This window comes from Taurulus bubalis (genome assembly GCF_910589615.1).
Source record: "Taurulus bubalis genome assembly, chromosome: 19".
NCBI classification, from domain to species: Eukaryota; Metazoa; Chordata; class Actinopteri; order Perciformes; family Cottidae; genus Taurulus; species Taurulus bubalis.
In genome coordinates, this window is record NC_136607.1 from 2,382,419 (window position 1) to 2,404,689 (window position 22,271).

At 39.4% G+C, this 22,271-nt stretch overlaps 1 protein-coding gene across 1 annotated transcript in view; it reads right to left on the bottom strand.

Moving 5' to 3' along the window:
* Positions 1–1,580: 1,580 nt before the first annotated feature.
* nrg1 (neuregulin 1) overlaps positions 1,581–22,271 on the bottom strand; it is a gene marked incomplete at its 5' end in the record, with an annotated part of 42,666 nt that continues 21,975 nt past the window's right edge. The window contains 6 exons of the mRNA XM_079235321.1: positions 1,581–4,022; positions 10,180–10,301; positions 10,395–10,548; positions 11,375–11,477; positions 14,416–14,439; positions 21,686–21,744. Coding sequence (XP_079091447.1) covers positions 3,410–4,022; positions 10,180–10,301; positions 10,395–10,548; positions 11,375–11,477; positions 14,416–14,439; positions 21,686–21,744 — 1,075 coding nt within the window. The 3' untranslated portion in view covers positions 1,581–3,409. The remainder of the gene's footprint in view (positions 4,023–10,179; positions 10,302–10,394; positions 10,549–11,374; positions 11,478–14,415; positions 14,440–21,685; positions 21,745–22,271) is intronic.

Below are 22,271 nucleotides of genomic sequence, written 5' to 3' on the forward strand. Positions count from 1 at the left end.
AATAAAGACAAATATGTAGCAAAATCCAGAGGCGCTGCAGCCTGTACATGCGGCGGCGTTGACAACGTTCACACATGTTTCTGTGTTTGAGCCTTAAATAAAAGTTAGCTAACGGAGATAGGAGTCAAACTGGTGCGTTTGTTAATGTGCTCAATGTCTGTATGTGAGACCACAACATTGGAGCAGCTGGACCAGTTTGTTGAGCTGTAGTGGTTGCCAGTGAAACGAGGGCTCTGCTGACAGCCCATAATGACAAGGAGGTCCTTGTATAATGCAGCAGTTGCTGATGCTATTTTCTAATATATCGCACATAATTTGTCTGATCACTACAAGGTGCTATGCCCTGACAAATTATTCCTAGATGCAGTGTTGTCCAAGAGTTGCCACTGATCCAATGAGAGACACACACTAAATATCGTACTTGCCATAAATGATCAGATGTTTGATGGAGCTGACAAAGCTGCAGCCTCTGACGTGCCACTCTGAGCAAGTGCCGTTCGCTGTGTTTACCTCCATAGAATCAGCTGGTAAGGATACAGTATAACCATTTACACATCAGACTGGTCGGATATAACTTTTTAAATTGCAAAAAAAGAGTTTGCAGGGCACCTGATGGAGTTTGAGGTAGATCATTCAGATGCTAGGGTGGAAGTCAGCTTGTCACTATTCCTTTCTCCCTTCATCATCATGGTTTCATTATTTACATCCGTGATCGCTTTTGTGTGACAGGGCTGAGCGGTAAGCAGCTCGGGCTCCCTCTGTTGTTGGTGGGGTGTATCTGCAGATGAAGAGGATGACATGGTGGGACTGCATGGAAGAGCAACATTGGTTGGAGTAGAACGGGGACGAAGTGGAGGAGGGAGGTAGGAGGTGTGGAGGTCGGGGGAAGGAGGTGGTGGAAAGATGGATCGGCTTCTGGCTTCACAACCCTTGGTTGAGGCTCCCCACAGTGTATTGACAGAGGAGTTTCAGTTTTCACGGCGCCAGCATTGAATCCCCTGACCCCCGAACAAGCCTGTGCCTGTACTGTACTCGCTGCTCGTTAGACCACAGTCGACATGGTCATTGCCTTAGAGACCCGCTGCTGTTGAACCATCTGGAATGGATAATCCCAACACCTGTTCCTTTATTCCTAGCCAGGGAAAACAGCGAAAGAATCTAATCCCATAACCTCTAACTATTCCACTACAAAGCCTAACTCAACTGTCCTACACCGTATGGATTTGGACACATCACCCACTTCTCATCTCTGCCTCCCTTGCTAGTCGTTTACTCCACGAAGACTGTCCTACATCTGTCTGTCTGTCGGATTTCCTTCAAGATTAAGGGGCCAGCCTAAAAAGAAAAGAAGAACCCATCCAATTAATTTGTGTGGGCAAAGTTCATGTGGCATGTAAGACGTGGACTGATGTGCGCCAACCTGTGACTGCCTTAGATCTATCTATTCACTTTGAGGCACAAAACACAAAAATGATTTAATATTTAATAAGAATCAACAGGGCTGAAGGTTTTTATGGTGTATTTACATCAGTTGAAGACACTCCTACCTAAAAGCAATGCATTGTGAGTTATGATGTTGAGCATACAAGTGACAAAATATGCAAGTAGATCATTTCTATTTCGGACTAATAACCATGTGACAGATGGCTATGTATTTTACATCCTAAACTCATCTTTGTTAAAATATAAATGTATACACTAAAATCTCTAATTGATGCTTGTAATGAGCACACATTTCTAAATGAAGCATAAATAATAACTTAATACACAGAAGTATGGCCACCATTAAAACACTAATCATGGAGCAGCACATCAATGTCATAGTACTTACTCATATACTAGGCTGACCGCTGATTCTACATACATACATTTTAAGAAACTATGGTTGATTACAGAGCCCAATAATGGTGATTTTCATTTACTTTTGCTAAATGTTTTTTTTTCACTAAAATCTAGAAGTGGTGACAGTCTTTGGCAGATTTTCATAAAATATGCTCATGTTAGCGGACATTATAAAACCTTTTTCTAAATCACACATACAATGAGACTGCATATGTGAACACAAAAGATCCATGTCTATCATACCAGAGATAAGACAAACAAATGACAAATGACAGCAGTTAAACATGTATATATTTAGCAATTGAATCCCCAAAATGCATTAGAAACACATGGATTTCTATACGAAGGACATGTGTTCTTCGTAAACTGAATTCAGTTTTCCATTCAGTACACACTATGTAGCTATTCTTGCATTTAAAGATGCCATCAGCAATATCATACTGGTGATGGAGGACACGAGTAACTGGAGTGTTCTCTGGAAGAAAAAGAGCATTGCTGGTCTTCATGCTAGTCATTTTCTTTGATGGCACCACCTTATGAGTTAGTGAAGATTCATGTCAGCAAAGAAAGACATGAAACTTAAGTTTCATAAAGATCCGTTCAAGCATTATGGGAAATGTAGGATCCAGCATTTTGCGTAAGTCAGGATATTAGACCTCTGATGTCTCAATAACCATCATTTCTGTATTTGTATATATTTTATTTATCTATCCCTTGTCAGTACCTAAACATTATGTAAGTGCAATACTACACCAGTGCAGTACCCATTTAATATTAATAGTAAACTTGAAATGTGTAAATCAAATCACAATATAGAATTTAATGAAATGAAATATTTACAAGATTATGTTAAGCATATAAGTGACATAATTAGTAACACTACATAGCCAGACTTTAGTAATGGCACCTTTATCTATCAGTTATGAGAATTGCTCACCAGCAGGATTCCAGATGAGACGATGATCAATAAAACCATTATGATTTATACCATCTTTTCCAGCTCTCATCAAATGTAAGCTGATTGATCATTTATTCATAAACATAAGTCCAGGTGTTGAACTTTAGTATCAGGTCAAATGGTTGGAGAGGAAAACACATGAACTGTGCGTTCCGTCACAGCATTCAAGGACGTAGCATGCACCTTGTGAATATAACAGCAAACTGTTGTGTCAGTGGGCACTTCCAACTGCAGGACATCAAAAGCAGCCAGCAAGTTATTTTGGATTGTTCAGATGGTGAATATATGTCTCAGTATGCAATGTTGCAGTTCCCTTAAGCACACTACATAGAAAGGCACCATTGATATTTTTCTGCACTGACATATACGGTCATCCGTTGCTACACACTAGTGTATGGCACTTTACCCACAAGACATGAAAACATTTGTACATTTTTTTTCTTTTTTTTATAAAACTCTTTATTTACTACATCACTAAAATAAAAGTTTCATTTTCTTTTATCTTTAAAAGTCTTTACAAAGCAAATTGTTTATAGAAAATAAAGGTTTAATAGTGACTATTCATTTTTTTCCCTCAGCATAAAGGATTCTCAGCCATTTCTTTTGACTTTACACAGCAACTGGATCTTGTTTGGTGGGGGAACTGGATGACTTGTCTTGCTCGTCGTTAGTTGGTGATGCTGGGTTAGTCCTGCTGCTGTCCATAGCCCTGAGCAGCAGGGTTGTAGTGCCGTCAGTACCCTGACGCTCCTCGTTTTCCCTCACTAGCATGTTGTCACCACTGGACTCCACAATATGCTGCACATGGCCATTGGTGACTCTTTTGGTGCTGCAGCTGTTGATGTTGTTGTTTGTATTTAGTAGCTTCTCAGGTAATGCTGAGAACATATGGCTGCCAGCTGCGTTCTCATGGTCATCTATGTAGTAACCATTCTCCATAGGAAACAGTGGGCTCGGCGGTAAGCTATCTGCCACGTGGCCGTGGTTGTCGTGGGCAGAGGTCCTCTTCTGTTCATCTCGGCTCAAAGACTTTCCTGGGCGACGTGTGTTTGACAACAGCAAGGGGCACTCCTCCTCACCAGAGGGGCTTAAAGCCAAAGAAGGGACAGAGATGGCCAGGCTGGACAGGGGGGCAGACATCTCAGATGGAGGAGACCCTGCGGCAGGACAGGTCTGGGACACGGGAGACAGCAGGTTCTGGGTTGTCATGGTAGATACACCCCTACAACAGAAGTACAATTACAACACTTTTAGTTGAAAGATGCTCACATCAATGTTTGTGTACCACATTTTAAATCGTTGTCTGAGTTATTGAACAGAATAGTCTGATACACAATAAAATATGTATTTTGAGAGTTGAATTGTCAATGATTGTGCTAAGAAAATAAATGGCCAGAAGGCTGTGGACAATAAGTCAATTAATTCATTTTCTGACCGACTTACTCTGTGTTGAAGGTCAGGGTCTTAAACTATCATTGCATATATGGGGTAAAAAAACAACTTGAAAAGTTTGCTAATCCATCACCCGGCTAACACATTATGTTGCCTCAAATACATCAATTTACCTAATCACACACATGTCTAACCACAGTATTACTCGGTGGAGAGAGAATTAATGTGAATTATATTTATGTGTCATCACGTTGAGCCGAGGGTGTAAAGTGGAAACTGCTTTGTTAGACGTGTCTTCAGGAAAACAAGACAATTACTAAGGCATTTAAAAAAAATGGTTTCATGTTGTCTTGATGCGACAACAATCTTCATTGCAATCAGAAGCCCCAATCACAGTTCTTGTTGTCCCCACGTGGTCCAGTAGCTGCGTAAATGCCTTAGCTATGTGTGCAGGGTCCATAGCTATGCTGTTAACCCCTTTATGCACAACTTTAGATTAAGCTAACCTACATGTCTTTGGACTGTGGGAGCAAACCAGAGCACCCAGGGGAAACATATACCACAACAAAATAACCTAACCTAACTAACCAGAAGAGGCCTAACTGGTTGATGGAGTTGAGCCCTGCTGATCATGGCTCCTAAAATATGGATACATCGTATTCCTGATTCCATAGTGGCCCATCAGAAAAGAATGCATGTTTGTAGGGGAATATACTTTCAACTACACTGCTAACACATTTTTATCTCATACATTTCCATGATACCAATTTAAAATTCATTCAAAAAGTACTTCTATTGAAGCCACCTCACAGACAAAGTCAATCATGCATTTTTTTGTTTTGCAGGCAGCCCCTGGTGACTTGCAAGACAGAGTTCACCCATGAAGAGTTCATCAGAGGTTGGATAGAGGTGATGTGCACCGTCAGAATTGGAATCTGTGGATGCTGTTAGGTAACAGGGCACTCAGCACCTTGCATGGCAGCCCTTGTCATCAATGTATGACTGTGTGTGAAAGGGTGAAAGGGACATGTAGTGGAAAGCGCTTTGAGTGGTCGGAAGACGAGAAAATGTGCAGAATTGGATCTTGCTGTGTCCATTTTTTACAGACTATTCTCCCTCCATACCAGCCTGGCTTGTTATTAAACTGATGAAATATGTTGTATATGAGCAGTTGCCTTCATCAAAATGTATTTAGAAATCACCCCAAAATTAAAATGCTGTCGAGATCCATTTTGATTTTAGATAAAAGACGATCCCCGGCTCCGCTGGTCAATGTGTCCTTGCAAGACACTTAATCCCAAATTGCTCCTCTAGCTAACGTTAGTTAGTCCTGATGGGCAGGTGGAACCTTGCATGGTAGCCCCTACCGTCAGTGTGTGAAAGGGTGAATGATGACAAGTGTGTTAAAGCGATTTGAGTGGTGGAAGGACTAGAAGAAGTGCTGTAGAAGTACAGGCCATCAAGCCAGATGAAAGCAACCAGGTCGCTACACTTCAAGCATGTCTTAAAGACATAAACACCTGGATGACCTGCAACTTCCTGATGTTAAACTCAGACTAAACTGAAGTTATTGTACTTGTCCCAGAACACCTCCGAAATTAATTATCTAATAATATAGTTTTGTCGTATGTGTACAGATTGTAAACCCTCCCAGGCAAATTTGTGATTTGTGATTCTGGACTATACAAAATAAACTGAATTGAAATTTAATTGAATAGGGTGAAGGCAGGGTACACCTTGGAGATGTAGCTGTCATTAACAATGAACGTCTTTTTAGCGAGAGATCTAACAGTATGCAGTGCATGTTTCAGAATATCAGAAGTATTAGCAGGTCAGCTAACACATCTCTGGTATTGTCTTACTTGCTTATTCCTGGTGAAGGATTTGCAGGCCTTTAGTGTACGTTTTATGTTAATAGGAAGGAGACCAGATGATTCATGACTTGGATGGAGGTAATCATGTTTAAAGAGATGTTCTGTTGTAGAAGGTGGTGAAGTCGTCCACTAGAGGATGGTTTTTGTGATCCAGTAGCTTAGCCAGATAACTACTCTAGTTAAGAACTAGCTGGTTCTAGCTAGCAACATATTCTGCTTGTGGCGAGCAGCTGAAGCGCTCACTCTGTTATCTAACCCTCCACTTAATCCTGGACGTTATCACTGTGGCACCACTTTTGTCTTGTATCTCAGGAAGTCACTCTCACACTCCGGGTTCTCCAGTATAGTATAGTATTCAATATGAATATAAGGAATAGAGGGAAAAGCAGAGAACCAATTTAGCTAGCCAGCGGTTGGGCACCTTGTGTGGCTGGGTGGGATTTTCAGATCGCTGTCAAGAGACAAATTTGATGGAACGGAAGCGGTGTGGGCGGTTGAAGGAAGGGTAGAGGAAGGCTTGGTGGGATGGAAGACATGGGCATATTGTGAAGTCAGTGAACACAGAGACGAAAAGAACGTCAACGTGACCTGGAAAAGGTAAGACACAGAAGGAGGAGAAGGTACAGGTGGAAATACGACCATCATGCTGTGGCCCTGGAGGGGATTGGGCCTCAGTGACATCACATGTGACGATCCTGAGGAAGCCTGAGATTGATAGAGTGTTCGAGAGATCTTGTTCGGGCAGATGGAATGGAGGAGCCGGCAAATCTGAGGTATGACTGCTGGGGAAATGCCATGGCTTTATGAGAAACTCTTTCGGATGGATATTTGTCTGTAGTTCGGGATCCATGGTGACTTGGTTGTAATCAAAGCTAGTGTATGCTTTTCTTTTAGATTGATGGATAGTTGTGATTAAGTGTGATGTTGAGACAAACGGTACAGAATAAGTTGACAAGGTATACGTAGGGTTGACAGTGATTAGAGGTGTGGTTGAGACGTGGCTCAGTTCCATAACGTTACTTAACTAGTTAACTTCATTTGATGTAAGCTGTACAGGAGCATGATCACTGATAGCACTGGAGTAGACTTGTGGAAACATATGTGAATGGTATTACCGTTGCACAGGCCCCAGTCATTCATATGTTTGACTATATTTAAAGATTGTAAAAGTTGAGATTTAACAATATCATTAGATTTGTCCTAACTGAGATGAATGATGTAACCTATTGTGTGTAACTGAGAGAACGCAATGAACAATGATTAAACAATGACAATAACTAAGATCTCGTCCATGTTAAGCCACGCCTCCCACCCAATGCAGGTCACGCTGGCAGCGCTGCACAGCTCCGTCAGTCACCGGCTGATTCACCCCCGGTGTCTGAGGGAGAGGAACCGAAAGTCCTTTCTCCCCGCTGCTGTCAGGCTGCACAACACACTGAGCTCTCAGTAAACCATGATCACTTCATCACTTTGGACACTTGGTCACTTTACTCACTGTGAACACTTTAATTGTACTCAGCTGGTGCAATATAAATACATTTAAGTACTTTTATATATATATACTCTTATTCCGTCTGTATATTTAATTGGAAAGCGATACTATATTCTTCTTACTGTTTTACTACTGTTTACTGTTATTTTATTTATATTACTTTTTTTACTATGTGTCTCTATTGCATGCAAGGCTGCTGTATTCCCGCAATTTCTCCACTGAGGGACTAATAAAGGATTATCTTATCTTATCTCTTATCTTAAAAGAAGGAGGCGTTGTCAGTATATGGGCTAAATTAGCAAGTGTTTAGTCGGTATTGTTGATAACCACATTAAGGTCCTATGTCATCCTCGTGGGTCTATTATGGATGTCTGGATGGCTTATTGTTGTTAACTATAATTCAGACACCACTGTGTTGAGTTATAAAAATAAATGTCTTAATTGAGGGCAATATTATTTATGGAGATCAGATTCTTCTCAATGTATTTTCTGTATTCATGTGATTCTAATTTGCTTTACAGATGCGTATTATCAACATATTTACTTATTTATTCATTAATTTATTCCTCATAACATATTTTCCCCAATAGTGTAGCATTTTGGTGGGCAGTGTATTGTAAGAGACAGTGGCATATACTATTAAATATAAATATCTAGCCTACATGTTTTTAGATTTCATTGTAATTTCTGTATATGTACTTACTGAGAGTATTTGCTGCATTGTTGTCAGTTTAATGAGCCTCTTGGTTTTCTATTTGTGACGCAAAGTTAAGATTTATCAACCAATTACCTTGTACTTTAAGGCAAGTCCCTGTTGGAGGTGGGTGTGTCTCAGCACTTCTTTGAATGAGCACTTAAGTCTCTGCTGCCACCAGTGGCATTCAGACGACCTCGGCTGCCCTGTGTGGCACGTTGGCTATTCTCCGGCAATGACATCACCGAGACAGACTCAGTGTCAGACAGAAGACTGTTGCCCCAGTCATTAGTCCAGCTGCAGAGACAGGGAGGGGGTCGTTTAGATGGAGACAGATTTCAGACAGGCCTCCGTGACATAAATATATTCTGGGTCAAGTTTGTGAACCCGAGTCTTTCAGTGTATTTCAATCCAGCGTTCTCGCAGTCCGCATGGATTCTAAGTCTTATTTACTGATGCAGCAGTTAATTATAGCGACTATAACTCCTTTCAAATGTGCAAGTACAGCCAATCAGTATTAGCAAACACCCAGAGGGTGGGACTCCAGATACAGACATTCTGGTGAAAAGCACAGTTGTGGGCATTGGAGATTTTCTGTGACTAAGATCCACAACTTGAAACTGGTTCCATGTCATTTATTTGCTTCAAAACATTCCAGGTAATGAAAGCATTGAAATGCTATTGTTGTGGCTCGGTGACCTTCTCCAAATAAGCATATCCCTACTAGTATGCCACTGACTTGGCAATCAGTGTTTTAAATATCCATGTGATTCTCATATTATGAAGTTTTCTGATAATCTATAACGCCTGTTTTATATCATAATCATAATCTCATATCTGTATTTGCAGTGCAATAAAGCCTCAGTAAGAGGCTACCATATTACCGCCCTGGCAATTGTTCCTTAATTATTTCAACATATTTTAGGCTTGCATGCAATTTAGGAAAGCAATATTTATTGTTTGTTGTTTCATGTCATGAAGTTTTAATGCAATAAGGACATATAGGTTTCCTAAAATAAGTTGTCCGTCTTCTCTACAATATCCGCTAATGAGATTAAACAGTTAAAGTGTTTGGCAGCATGCTGGTCCATGCCGCTGTCACTTGCAATGAGTTGACAGCGACCGCAAATGTTGCTGCTTTGTTGTAAGTAAGCTCTTTTGCATATCTCAAGTTTGTGACATTTTTGCAGATTTTAAGAAAATAAATACATTATTTGTCTGTCAGAGATGGTGCTGTTTAGTAGGTTGATGAGTGGTAGGTGCTAAGGATAGTTAAAAGTCCTGTTACTATAAATATTTGTTTTCAGTGCAGGGGTAATGTGATATGATATAACTATTAAATCAAAGACCACTTTTAGGAAAACGAAGGGCATTTCAGTGTCAACGTATACAATGGAACAGCATCGCAGCATCGCTGGGTTTGAACTGCACCATACGCCCTTATGAGCAAAGCAACAGTAAACTCCTCATCTACAGATGGACATTTGCAGCATAAACAAAAAACTGATTATCAATTATACATATATAACCGTCTCCCTCAGTATAGCCTTAGGTATCTAAAAGAGGACAAAACTCAGACAATTACCCTGACGATAAACACGGGCTATGGACACCACGGCGGATGCAACAAGCATTATTTAGCTTTATATTTATATGACATATGCACAAATCATAGAGTATATTCAGGACAGTAAGTAAGTAAGCCATCCTGTTTAAATATGTTACTGTTCCTTTTTTTCACTTTATATGTGTGTTGTGTGTAACCCTTATTATGTCATTATACCAACTCAGCATCAGATGATTCTGATGGCTCTGATCAAGTGTCCGTGTTTGATGGTTCTCACCACCAACACTGACATCTGGTGCATCTGCTTCAAACCAAACCAAGTTTACCAAACTGACAACATATGTTTAAATGACCCCTTACCTCTTGCTGGAGATGTCAGTGAATGTGGAAGGTTCATGCGCCAATAAAGCCTTTTTGCTTGTGGAGAGGTTTGTTTCCGTCTCCCCCTCAGCTGCATGCAGCATAGATGTCCCATTACAATGCTGTAAAAAGAAAACAAATTGACAATTGACTCATGTGTACAGATGTGACAGTTTTTGAGGCTTTTTATTTGATAGCAACAAGTAACAGCATACATCGAAGTGCTGCAAATCTTGAAGAGGCAGGTTAGAAACCTGACGTCCTCTGGCTGAGTTTGTCAGGTTGGAGCCAACACCGGTGTTGGTATTGTTTTTCCTCTTATTCCTCAGACTCTGCCTCAGATGGTCATGGAGCTTCTTCCTCTGCTTCCTGTTTGTGAAGAGACAGGAGACGGGGAAGTTTCAATGTAGTTAAAGAGATACCTTTACCCCAATTTCATCTCATGTTATTATGGCTTGACTGTAGTAATGGTAATTGATTGTTACATATTAAGGTCAGTACAAAATACGCATCACATTATTGTTATTACCTCCAATAGTACCACAACATCCTCAAACGTCTCACATCATTTAGATTGGCTGTATTTCTTATCTATTTGTTTATTTAAATTAGTCTCAAAATGTTCACAAATGTGTTTTACATGAGTCTACGAACAAAAAATATGATTTACAAATTTGTTTATAGTTCATGTAATACACATTTGTAACCATTTTGAGATTAATTTCACTCCATACCTACTAACTCAAAGTTTGTTTCCAAAAACCTCTGGGTATTTTTTTAACTGAAATCTTGACTGTTGTAGTCTTGTTAATAAAGTCTGAGCACGAGGACTAACTAAGACACAGATCAGTGGATACACCATAAGACCTTTTTGTCATTTAAATTGTGTTCTGACATTTTCCATTCTTTTGCAGTCAGTCAACCTCAGTTCTTCACTGGCTTCCTCTTGGCCTCTCAGTTCAAGTTAAAAGGTCAGATTGTTGATCTTTTGCTATTTCTGTCCTGACTCACAGGTTATGGAACATGCTCCCATCTCTAATACCTACTCTACACTTTTGCAGACAATTCATTTATCTTTTTGAAAGACAACAGAGCTCATAGTTGAGGATATTTGGGGACTTGAGGGACTATTGGGTACTAAAAGAAAATGATGGAGTGTACCTTTAAGTCATGAATAAAATGTGACATGAATTACTTTGTTTTGCAGTAGGCAACCACACACATGATTCCAACGACTAGGAGTGCAATGCAGATTCCTGTTATTGTTAAAATGCGTTTCTGATACAGCTCCTCAGCTTCTGAAAAAGAGGACAGTACAATCTTAACACTTCAGGTGACAATGCACACAGACAGACACATTCAATAAGAACATTCCAGCCATGAACCCAAACAATAAGAAAATGCTCTGCAAGGAGGTGTTTACATTTACAGCAATCAACAGTCCAAATGCTTCTTTCTATTAAGCTTTCATAGCACTGACAGCCCAACCAATGTTTAAGCGTATGCATTTATTTCAGCGTCGTCAAGTAGCAGTCAGGGCCGAAATGTCAAAGATATGAGCTCGCAGTAGACCACAACAACACTGTGCAATATTAATACACTGTTCATAATAGTTATATTTATTCTGTCTGTTATATATATATATATATATATATATATATATATATATATATATATATATATATATATATATATATATATATATATCAAATTCAGTATTGTAGATTTTTGTAATGGTTTTTACCATTTATTATTAATATACTTTTATTTTACTCTTGTGTGCACTTTAACCTGCTTGCTGCTGTAATGCTGCACATTTCCCCACTGCGGGACTAATAAAGGAATATCTAATCTAATCTAATTTAGAAACAGTGTCTCTCTTTACATGATGTTCACAATTCTAAAAAAAAGACTAATTTTGGGGGATCCTCATCAAAAATGTTTGTTTAAGTTTGACTTTATGTTTAAATAAAATTATCCGGAGATGTATCATCGTGACATAAGTTATTTATAACTCTTAAGTATTGATACTAGTATTGGCTTCATTAATCTATAGGGGTCAGCAATCAAAGATGAATGACTCTAACATGCAATTCACCAAAAACCAGCACTCAACCATGATAGGGATAGTGCAACACTCTTAAGTGCTCTTAAAATGTAGGAGACAGTGGTGCATCATATTAAAGGAGCAACAAATTATAATGTTTAACACTTTGATATCATATGATCTCTCCAAGGTGAACTCACATCAATTACCTATTTTTCCTTCCACCTTTCTTAATTTCTAGCACTGAGCTTGAATCCCTTATATGCATATTTCTGTGACTGTTGTCAAATCAGAAGCTCAAATAAACGTTTTCATTTTTTAAGTAAGTTTACATTTCTATGTTGATTTTCTCTGGGACTGTTGGAAGTGATGTTTTCCAACTGTATTTTAGCAGCTAATATTAAGAGATTGTTTTATAGTGACAAACACACTGCTCATTAAAAGCCATTTCCATATTCCATACCAAGTGGTATTTCCAAAAATACAACATTCAATACATATTGTAAATTCCACTGACCTAAAATGCTCTCAGGCTCTTAAGCAGGAACACAATCTAATGTGTAACACATGTCGGCCAGTAATGATGGTGGAAAACAATCACTTTTGATGAATTAATTAAGATTGAACACACCCACATAAATCATTCGTAAAGTAGGGAATTGGGAGTGTGGCGTATTTTTTTAGCGAGAAACTAGTAATTAACTGTCCATTTATGATATCAGTGTTTCATAAAGCAGCTGAAGAGAGGATTGTTTAAAAAATGGCGAGAGGAAAAAAAATATTGATATAATATTGATATATTGATTAATATCAATATGATAATTTTAGTCAAAAGGCAAATTGTCATTTTTTTCTTTGGACAGGTTGACACACTTTAGTGCATTTTTACACAATTGAACAGACATAACATGACTCTGACCCTGTGATAAAGAGGCAGAAACCAGAGAGGGAATATAAGGAACAGTGGACATTTGATGAAGTTGGAAACCACCACGTTCTCATTCCCAATTTGTCAAATACCAACACCTGGTCAGAAGGCCGATGCTTCAAACTATGATGCCTAGTGTCAGTGTTGGAAGTATCCATAAACACTTGTCTTTTCACAATAAACTTCAGAAACATAACCACTAAGATAGAAAACTCTTGAAAGATGTTATTTTGACTGAGTAAGGACTCTCGTGACTAAAGAGTGCCCTAATGAGTGAGCATCTATTAACTTTAGTGACTCACTGGACCAACGAATGACTGAGTCAAATGAGTGGCGTAACAACATAAATCTACTTTAAACACTCCCTAAATGGTACATGAACATTTGTATAGCACCTTTCTAGTCTTCTGACCACGAAAAGCACAACAATCACCAGAAAACATACATTCATTCACTGATGGCACTGAAGGCTACCATGTCAGAACTCAAAACTAAAATCACACATTCATGGTTCAGTGTCTTGCCCAAGGACATTTTGACATGCTGACCGAAGGAAGTGGGTATTGAAGCGCCAATCTTCCAAATCAAAGATGACCATTTACACCTTTGAGCCACAGCCGCACCTTATTATTTATTATTGTTATTGTTTATTGCACAATTTATAAGCGTCAGTTGCTCTGAGCATCTAATTCTAACGTGGAATAGTTTACATTGGAGTAAGTTGAAAGCCTGCGCCGCATACAGAAGGCTGCCTCTGTACCCTGATCAGGCATCAGTATTTGACATGTTGGGGGTGAAACCATGTTGTTAAAACAGGAAGGCAGATGGGAGGAGATGGGTAAAGTTAGGAGGACAGTGATGCTGCTCTATTGTCTCATGCTGAACACTGGTGGCAACAGAAAATGCAGGAATGGATAGCTGAAGGGGTGTGAACATACAGCATTAGAAATATACAGCCTTTTTGGCTTTCATCATGTACTCTAGTAAGTCAGCAGCATTTGGACTGTTTACCGGAATCAAAACACGTACACATTTAGCGGTAATATGCTAGCTTGTAGCTGCATGATAGTGCTTTGTGGTTAATAAAGTTGATGTGTTGTTGTTCATTTTGATTGCTATAATATGTATTCAATGTTATATGTTATTTGTGCTAATGGTCAAGGCTGTATGATCCATTCACCTGGCAAGAGAAAACTAGCTCTACTAGGGTTTTAGCTTACAGTCTTACATCTGCAAACTAAGAGGAAGGAATAATCCATACCCATAAATTCAATCCCAAGATGTTCTGTCAGTGCAGAAAGGTGACAAAAAAAGAAAATTGGATTTTTAAGATGAGATGATACTATTTGTAGTTGTAACAGTATGTATGGTAAAAGAGTCAGATTTAGCTGGACGGAATAAGGGTAACACAGTCATTATACACACATTATACACTTCAGACTTTAGATTTGAACTTGACCATTCATTATCTTAAATCTATCCTAAAGGTACAGGAAACAATTAACACCTAAAAATCAAAAGAGTTCATACAGACCTTTCTCACAGATTTCCTAAGCGCATTTCTATTAGATGCTAAAATGGGGAAGGACAAAGCCACCTGGCGTAGGTTGCTTTGTCATAAACATGGCACACATTGTAAAGATAACAGGTATCTCACACTAATACACTAAACTTTTGGCAACCTGAACCAAAAATACTACAGTTTAGCATCACAAAACCAAAGAGAGAGTTTGTGTGTGCTGAACACTGATCTAGTATCAACACGCTGCACCTCAAGAATGACATCAACGACAAACCTGATATACCAATACATCAAAAATGTAAACAACCACATGAATGACAAAACAAGCTATTATGTCTATTTGCGTTGCTTTTTGGATGAATGTTTTATTCTGGATGGTAATCGCAGGTAACTACTTATTTTAAACCCAACCAGGATGTTTTACCTAAACCTAAGCAAGAGTTTTTGTTTGAATTTACAACATTAACCATGTGTTACTGTGACGCTGGGCTACCCATTGTGTTATAAAAGTGACGCCAAGCGGTCTGACATAGAGTGTGATGCTCTTGCATGAATGTCAGTGGTGCTACACGGCCATCCACCACTGACCTCCTCACACGGACTCTGCAGAGAGAGACATTAATTTAATAAGGAGCCAACAAGTCTGCTCAAAGCTACAGCTGGATCAGTTAAATGTGTGGGGAGCTAATTTATATCCTTTTCATTTGGAGAACAATCTTTTGCCAGATATATTCCAACAACAGAGCTCCCATTCAGCTCAGTTGGTTTTGTATCCAGTTCTGACTGAAATTCACTCTGCACACAAATAATACTTTTTCTCTTGAACTTGGAATTATCTCCCTGCAAATGCTAGAGTGAAAAATCTGCCGAATGTTTCACATGTAATCCTCCTTCACTGGGCAACACTTCAGAGAAGTAAGCATGGGCATTCTCTCAACACTATTGACATCAATCACACATTAAAGAGACATCCTGGACCTTTTCTGGGTGTGTGATGAACACTGCCAAACCGTTTTAAATCCCAGCAAATGAACCAGGAAATGAAGATGATCAAGTTTGAATGGAACAATAACATATAACAATGTTAAAAGCAATTAATGGCATTTCTTGCAGTACTTGCTACCTAGTTTGTTACAAAATTGAAAATTGTAGTTTCCTGTACCTTTAAAATACTGGTGAAAGAATGTATTCTCATACAGATTATTTTTTTTAACAAATGTTTGTCCTGTAATAAGGTACCTATAATAAACTGAATACAATCATACATTTTGTATCCACCTATAAGGCACAACTACTGCAATGGTGTGGCTTGGTGCATGCACCTCCATCAGTGCGCTTGCATTTCTTGACACCATGCCAAACAGTCAACAGACAATAAGTTAGTGGGAAAAGGATACACTCAACAGTCAAAACTCTAAACTTAGCATGCTATGACGATCATGCACAATTCCCAACGAATACATAGGACTCATTATTGAGATTTAAAAAATCTGTGAATTTATCAGTTTATTACCATCTGCAACAGTGATGCTTTTTTACCACAGGGAAAATGTTGTTTTCGAAACTGCAACACATATGAATTAAAGTAGAATATTTCATCAGATAAAAATATATGGAGACTAACGTCGGGTGTATTTTACTTGAATATATGATGAGAAAAATACTTCTCATCAAAATATATTAAAATACAACAATACAAGGCAAATTCAAGTACTCTACTTTTTATTTTTACCCTATAGAACTTCTCATAAAACGAAAAACAGGTATCATGGAATCGGGTGAAAAATGTGAGACTCGTCAATGAAAGATGATTACAAATATAAATAATGGAGCTATGAACTTGTTCTTTGGTCCACCCGTTCCTGGGACCTATGAGCCTTGTCCTGTCTCCCTTCAATGGTAAAACCTATCCAATTTGTTTTACCCTCCATCACTAACGTCGTGAAATTCACCCAAACACGTGCCTGTTGAACAAAACAGGGATTGGAGCAGGAAGACACGCCTACCTTCAATAAAACATGTCTACCTTCAATAAGACAGGCCTACCTTCAATAAAACATGTCTACCTTCAATAAGACACGCCTACCTTCAATAAAACATGTCTACCTTCAATAAGACAGGCCTACCTTCAATAAAACATGTCTACCTTCAATAAGACACGCCTACCTTCAATAAAACATGTCTACCTTCAATAAGACAGGCCTACCTTCAATAAGACACGCCTACCTTCAATAAAACATGTCTACCTTCAATAAGACACGCCTACCTTCAATAAAACATGTCTACCTTCAATAAGACACGCCTACCTTCAATAAGACACGCCTACCTTCAATAAGACACGCCTACCTTCAATAAAACATGTCTACCTTCAATAAGACATGTCTACCTTCAATAAGACAGGCCTACCTTCAATAAGACACGCCTACCTTCAATAAAACATGTCTACCTTCAATAAGACACGCCTACCTTCAATAAAACATGTCTACCTTCAATAAGACAGGCCTACCTTCAATAAGACACGCCTACCTTCAATAAAACATGTCTACCTTCAATAAGACACGCCTACCTTCAATAAAACATGTCTACCTTCAATAAGACACGCCTACCTTCAATAAGACACGCCTACCTTCAATAAGACAGGCCTACCTTCAATAAAACATGTCTACCTTCAATAAGACATGTCTACCTTCAATAAGACACGCCTACCTTCAATAAGACACGCCTACCTTTGATAACATCAGTGAGCAGCCTGAAGCTACACAAGAACCCACGCAACTCAGACAAAAGCAACACAATGAAAATGTGTCACTTGGTGTGAAGTTCACAGTGAAAACGACACCACCTGGAGAGAGTGCTCCTAAGAAAAACGTACAGTATCAAGTGAATTTAAAGTTGAAAGACAATTCAGATATATTTATCTAAAAGGAATTTTAAGATGTGCATTTTTATTGTTCTGTTATGTAATTTAATATTAAAGGCATCCCTTATTTTACTTCATCAGATCATATATGTATTATTAGATTATGTATTATTTATAATTCATCCAGTTCAATATGAAAACTGATGATAAATATTGTTGGGATGTTATTCAATTGAACTTTCTTTATTTGATTTGACAGTGACTTGTTGTTGCAGCTGCAAGCTTTAATATTTATGGCACTAAATCATAGCGCAAGTTCGACATTATTGTGATGTTCTGGACTTTTGTACGAGGAAATTCTCTCTTACTGGACATTGCTGAATTTTCATTGAATACCCCTGGTCTACAGTGTCAAACACAAAACTGAGATCGAGAAGTACTAACACAGAACAATCACCTGCATCAGTAAACATTAATATCAGTAGAGTGCTGTTTCATAACCCTGACTTTATCATACATATCGTGCCTCTTCAATGGTGGCTGTTATCCACGGATAAGTGTTTAGTTAGTGCCACTTTGTCCAGCAATGTGGTGCAATGCTGCATTAAAAGACTGCATTTCAAATTCAACATCATAGAGATGTGTGTTACTATCACACCAAAAGTGCATTGACTGTACTCTGAGTAATAATTGGGAAAAGACAACGTGCACATTGTTTGTTTAAGACACAAGGGTTCGTCATTTACTGAGTGATCAAAGAAACTACATTAATGATCACTGATCAGTAGATCCTCACAGCGGATTTGATCAATATCTAGACCCAGAGAGAAAACAAGGTCCAAGGTATGACCACGCCTGTGAGTGCTGCTTGAAATTGAAAGATTCAGTAATATTAAGAAATTCAGTTGCCACACTATTTGTGGCGTCATTGATATGCAGATTTAAATCAACCAAACAATAACACGTCGCCCAGCTTGATAATATTCTGTGAGCTCAAACAAAACTGACCTGCTGGACCGGGCGGTCGATCAATTCAAACACAGTAAAATGGTAAATGGTATTAGTCGACCTACTTTAGTCAGTTAGTTCAAAGTAGTAAAAGGTTTTGTGCTTCTCAATTGTCAAAAAAACTGATTCTTCCAGACCACTGAGACCTCCACCGCCATTGTTTGCTACAGAGCGTGCATTATTCAGACATATTTTAATGGAGGGTCGTTTTGAGCACAAGAAGCTTTGAAGGTCGGTGCACTTGGACGGATTACTCGTGCAACGCAGCGAAGCCGACCATAACTAGGACGTCAGCACAGGTCAGTGATTCTGAGGGGGTTCTTGGGTTGGTGGATGTCTGGATGTTAAGGTGGAGACTAGGGAGAGAGTATTAGTCGACCCACCAAGCCACAAGGTGGAGCTAGAGCTGATTGTAGGGGAGGGAGTTGTATGCTTGTCTTCATGGAAAATTACCAGGTGAGGACATGGAATGTGGGATAGTCAGTGCGACAGAGAAGTCATTGCAAGAGACATATAGTCCACCAAGGCTGCTCGTTCAGAATGATTCCCACATTATTTGCATGGGTGATGTGGAGGCCGTTGATGATTTTTCCCTTTCTGTCCACGCTCTGGTGGGAATGTTGCAGTCCCCGAAGGGCCCTAATTGGTCTAAATGAAGATGTAGCTCTCATGTTGACAGACTCCTCAGTAAACTCCCTGTGCAGTACAGAGATGGATTTGTTAAGCACTGTATTAATCATGGTATTCTGCTAGGACCTCAGTGTGATACTCGACAGTCAACTCTCCCTTACTGCAACAACACATTCCTGTAGGTAAATGTTGCACAACATCAGGAGATTACGTCCCCTTGTCACCCAGAAGGCGGCCCACAGGTTCTCGCCCAGGCTCTGGTCATCTCACGCCTAGACCTCTATATCTCCCTCCTGGCAGGTCAACCTGCTAGTGCCATCCCCGAATGCAGCAGCTCGGCTGGTCTTTAGCCTCCCTAAATTCACCCACACTACTCCGCTCTCTTCACTGGTTACCGGATGCTGCCCGCATCTGCTTCAAAACACTGAAACATTGCTGCAAACAGATCGGGTCCAATCTACAACCAGGACGCGGTCCAACCTCACACCCCGGCCCGTTCACTCCACTTGGCATCTGCCGATCGGCTTGTAGCTCCGTCACTGCAAAGTTACGACTGTTTTGCTGTCCTGGCTCCTCAACGGTGGAATGAGCTCCCCAATAACATCAGGACAGCAGAAAGTTTCTACATCTTCCGCTGCAAACTAAAAGCACATATTTTACGACTATACATTTAATAAAGAGGTAGCACTTTAGTACAGTGGTTCTCAAACTTTTTTTTGTCACGCCCCACTTTGGAGGAAGAGAAAGGTTCATCCCCCACCACCCCAACAAAATTGAAACAAAATGGTCCATGCTGAATTTGTATTGAAATAACTTTTTGTGACTCCTCCATCTGTGCTTTTTCAAATAATAGAACAAATAAAATTAAAATCACTTTCAAGTAAACCAGATTGCTCCCATCAGACAAAAACAAATAAAATGTGCAATCACTTTGTTAGAACAATGCAAATGAAGTGCAAAAAATAACTAATATTTGTCAACAAAATAGCTTATTGTGGCTGCAATTAACCTGTTTTGCACTGAATATCTTTTCAAGATAATAACAAAACGTGCAACCTGTGCCAAACAAAACATTATAATTAGTGCAGATATGTGAGCCATCACGTTTTATCAGTATTAGTGGCTGCAATGACCCTGCTTTCCTCTACAAATGAAATGTAATGTAATGAAAGTTAAATGTTGCTGTTCCTACTGTAATGGTAGAGACCATATTCAAAGACAAGGGGAAATGCAGTAAATGTGGGAGAATACACAAATATGACAACTTGGTTTTAAGAGACCATCTAACATCTGTAAAGAAGTTCACCTGACTATTCTCCATGAAGACAATGCAAACATATTCGCCACAGGGCTTACATCGTATTGCATCTTTAACGCTAGAAAGTTGTCAATGTATGTCTCTACATTGGAGAAAGGACCCTGGAAAGACATGCACTCCTTTGATGATGGGGCAGATAGATCTATTCTGCTCGCCCCAGCTGTTCAGTGTTGGTCTTTATAACTCAGCCTGAAACGTGCAATTAAACGGAGCACCTTTATCTTTTGAAGTTTCTTCTATCAACCAGCCAACTGAAAGGCATGTTATCAGTAGAACATTCAGAAAGTATTATACCAATACCAAGAGGAACTGATTAAGCTTGTGCAGTCATGTTCCCAATGAGCAGGTAGATCAACCGCAGCTAAACCACAAGCTTAGTATTCATGAATGGCAAGTGTTGCCATTTGGAACATGTAGGTCGTGCTGTGCCACTTAGGCAATTTACAAACAAGATCACTGTGATGGAAATGAGGAGTTCCTTCAATCGGTCTAACATTTTTTTATGTTGATAACTGCCTCCAAAGTTTTACTTCTTCTCAAAGAGCCAAGAGTCTTGGTGCCAGAGCCTCAACCCGTCATCTAGCAGTATGACAGAGGTAAATAATAAATGTTTCCAGACATCAAAGCAGAGTGCTGCTTGGTCATCATTATTGATTTAGAACAGCCTCGATAGATAGCAGCGTCAGTGTCGTCTGTAGTGATCTCCATTGTTGTTACTAACAACAGCTTGACAACAACATTAGTCCCACCCCCGTTGCTGATTGGCTCATCTTTAGTGCCCCTACTGTGCTTATTTGTTGATGACATCAGAGTACTGAATCAGAATACTCAAACTCGGTGGAGCAGGCTGATTCAAATGTCTTGACCCAGGCAAGTTTGATTGCGTCCTAGAAATCAGGTCTTTTGTATAAATAACTACATCTATATACTGTATTTAAACATACAGACAGCAACATTGAAAATGTACAAATCTTCCAGTTTAAAAATGTAAAGGTATTTTGAAATAGACATAAAATGTCTTCAACTTCTACAATACCACATGCAGCTTTAACATAAACAACATTTTGAGAAACAAACTGCACCATGCAAAATGTTTTGGGCTGCATGAATCACAGATCTCGAGAACAGGTGCACAGCATAAGAACTGTGAATTGAGCATGCTCCAATCCAAGAATGATAGGAAATAGACTTACTGTAAAAGCTGGCCATTACATAGTTTTGGCAGCGATCCCCAGTGAATTCATTTGGACACCTGAGCAGGAAACAAAAGAAACAAACCAGAAGAAAGAAGGAGTTAGTTCATAGAGCTGTGCAAAACCCACGACAGTCATCACTGGTGTTGGCAGGAAGGGCCAGCTAGACCAATATGTCTAGCTATAGTCTGTGAGTCTATCGATCATCTCAGACCTTCATACACAAGTACATTGGATTATGATCTCCAGTTCAGGTTGTCTACCTCATAGTTAAACAGTTATATTTTGTACATGCCCTTCATCAAACTCTATAGGTTTGAATACTGTCCTAGCAGCGGACTAAAATTTGCATGTACTAATGCGGCCACTCAGGACAAGTCTAGTCTTGCCTGTTACATAATCCAATATCGGAGGTGTCGTGACTACTCAACAAATAGCAACATAGACCAAGATGCATGGCAGTCATACAGGATGGCAATCTGTTAGTCATGATGTGCTAGCAGCCCAACCTCGACATCAGAGATCAACGCGCTAGGTACCCCGCTAGCATTATTTTTCAACATGTGAGAACGGCATTACATGCATA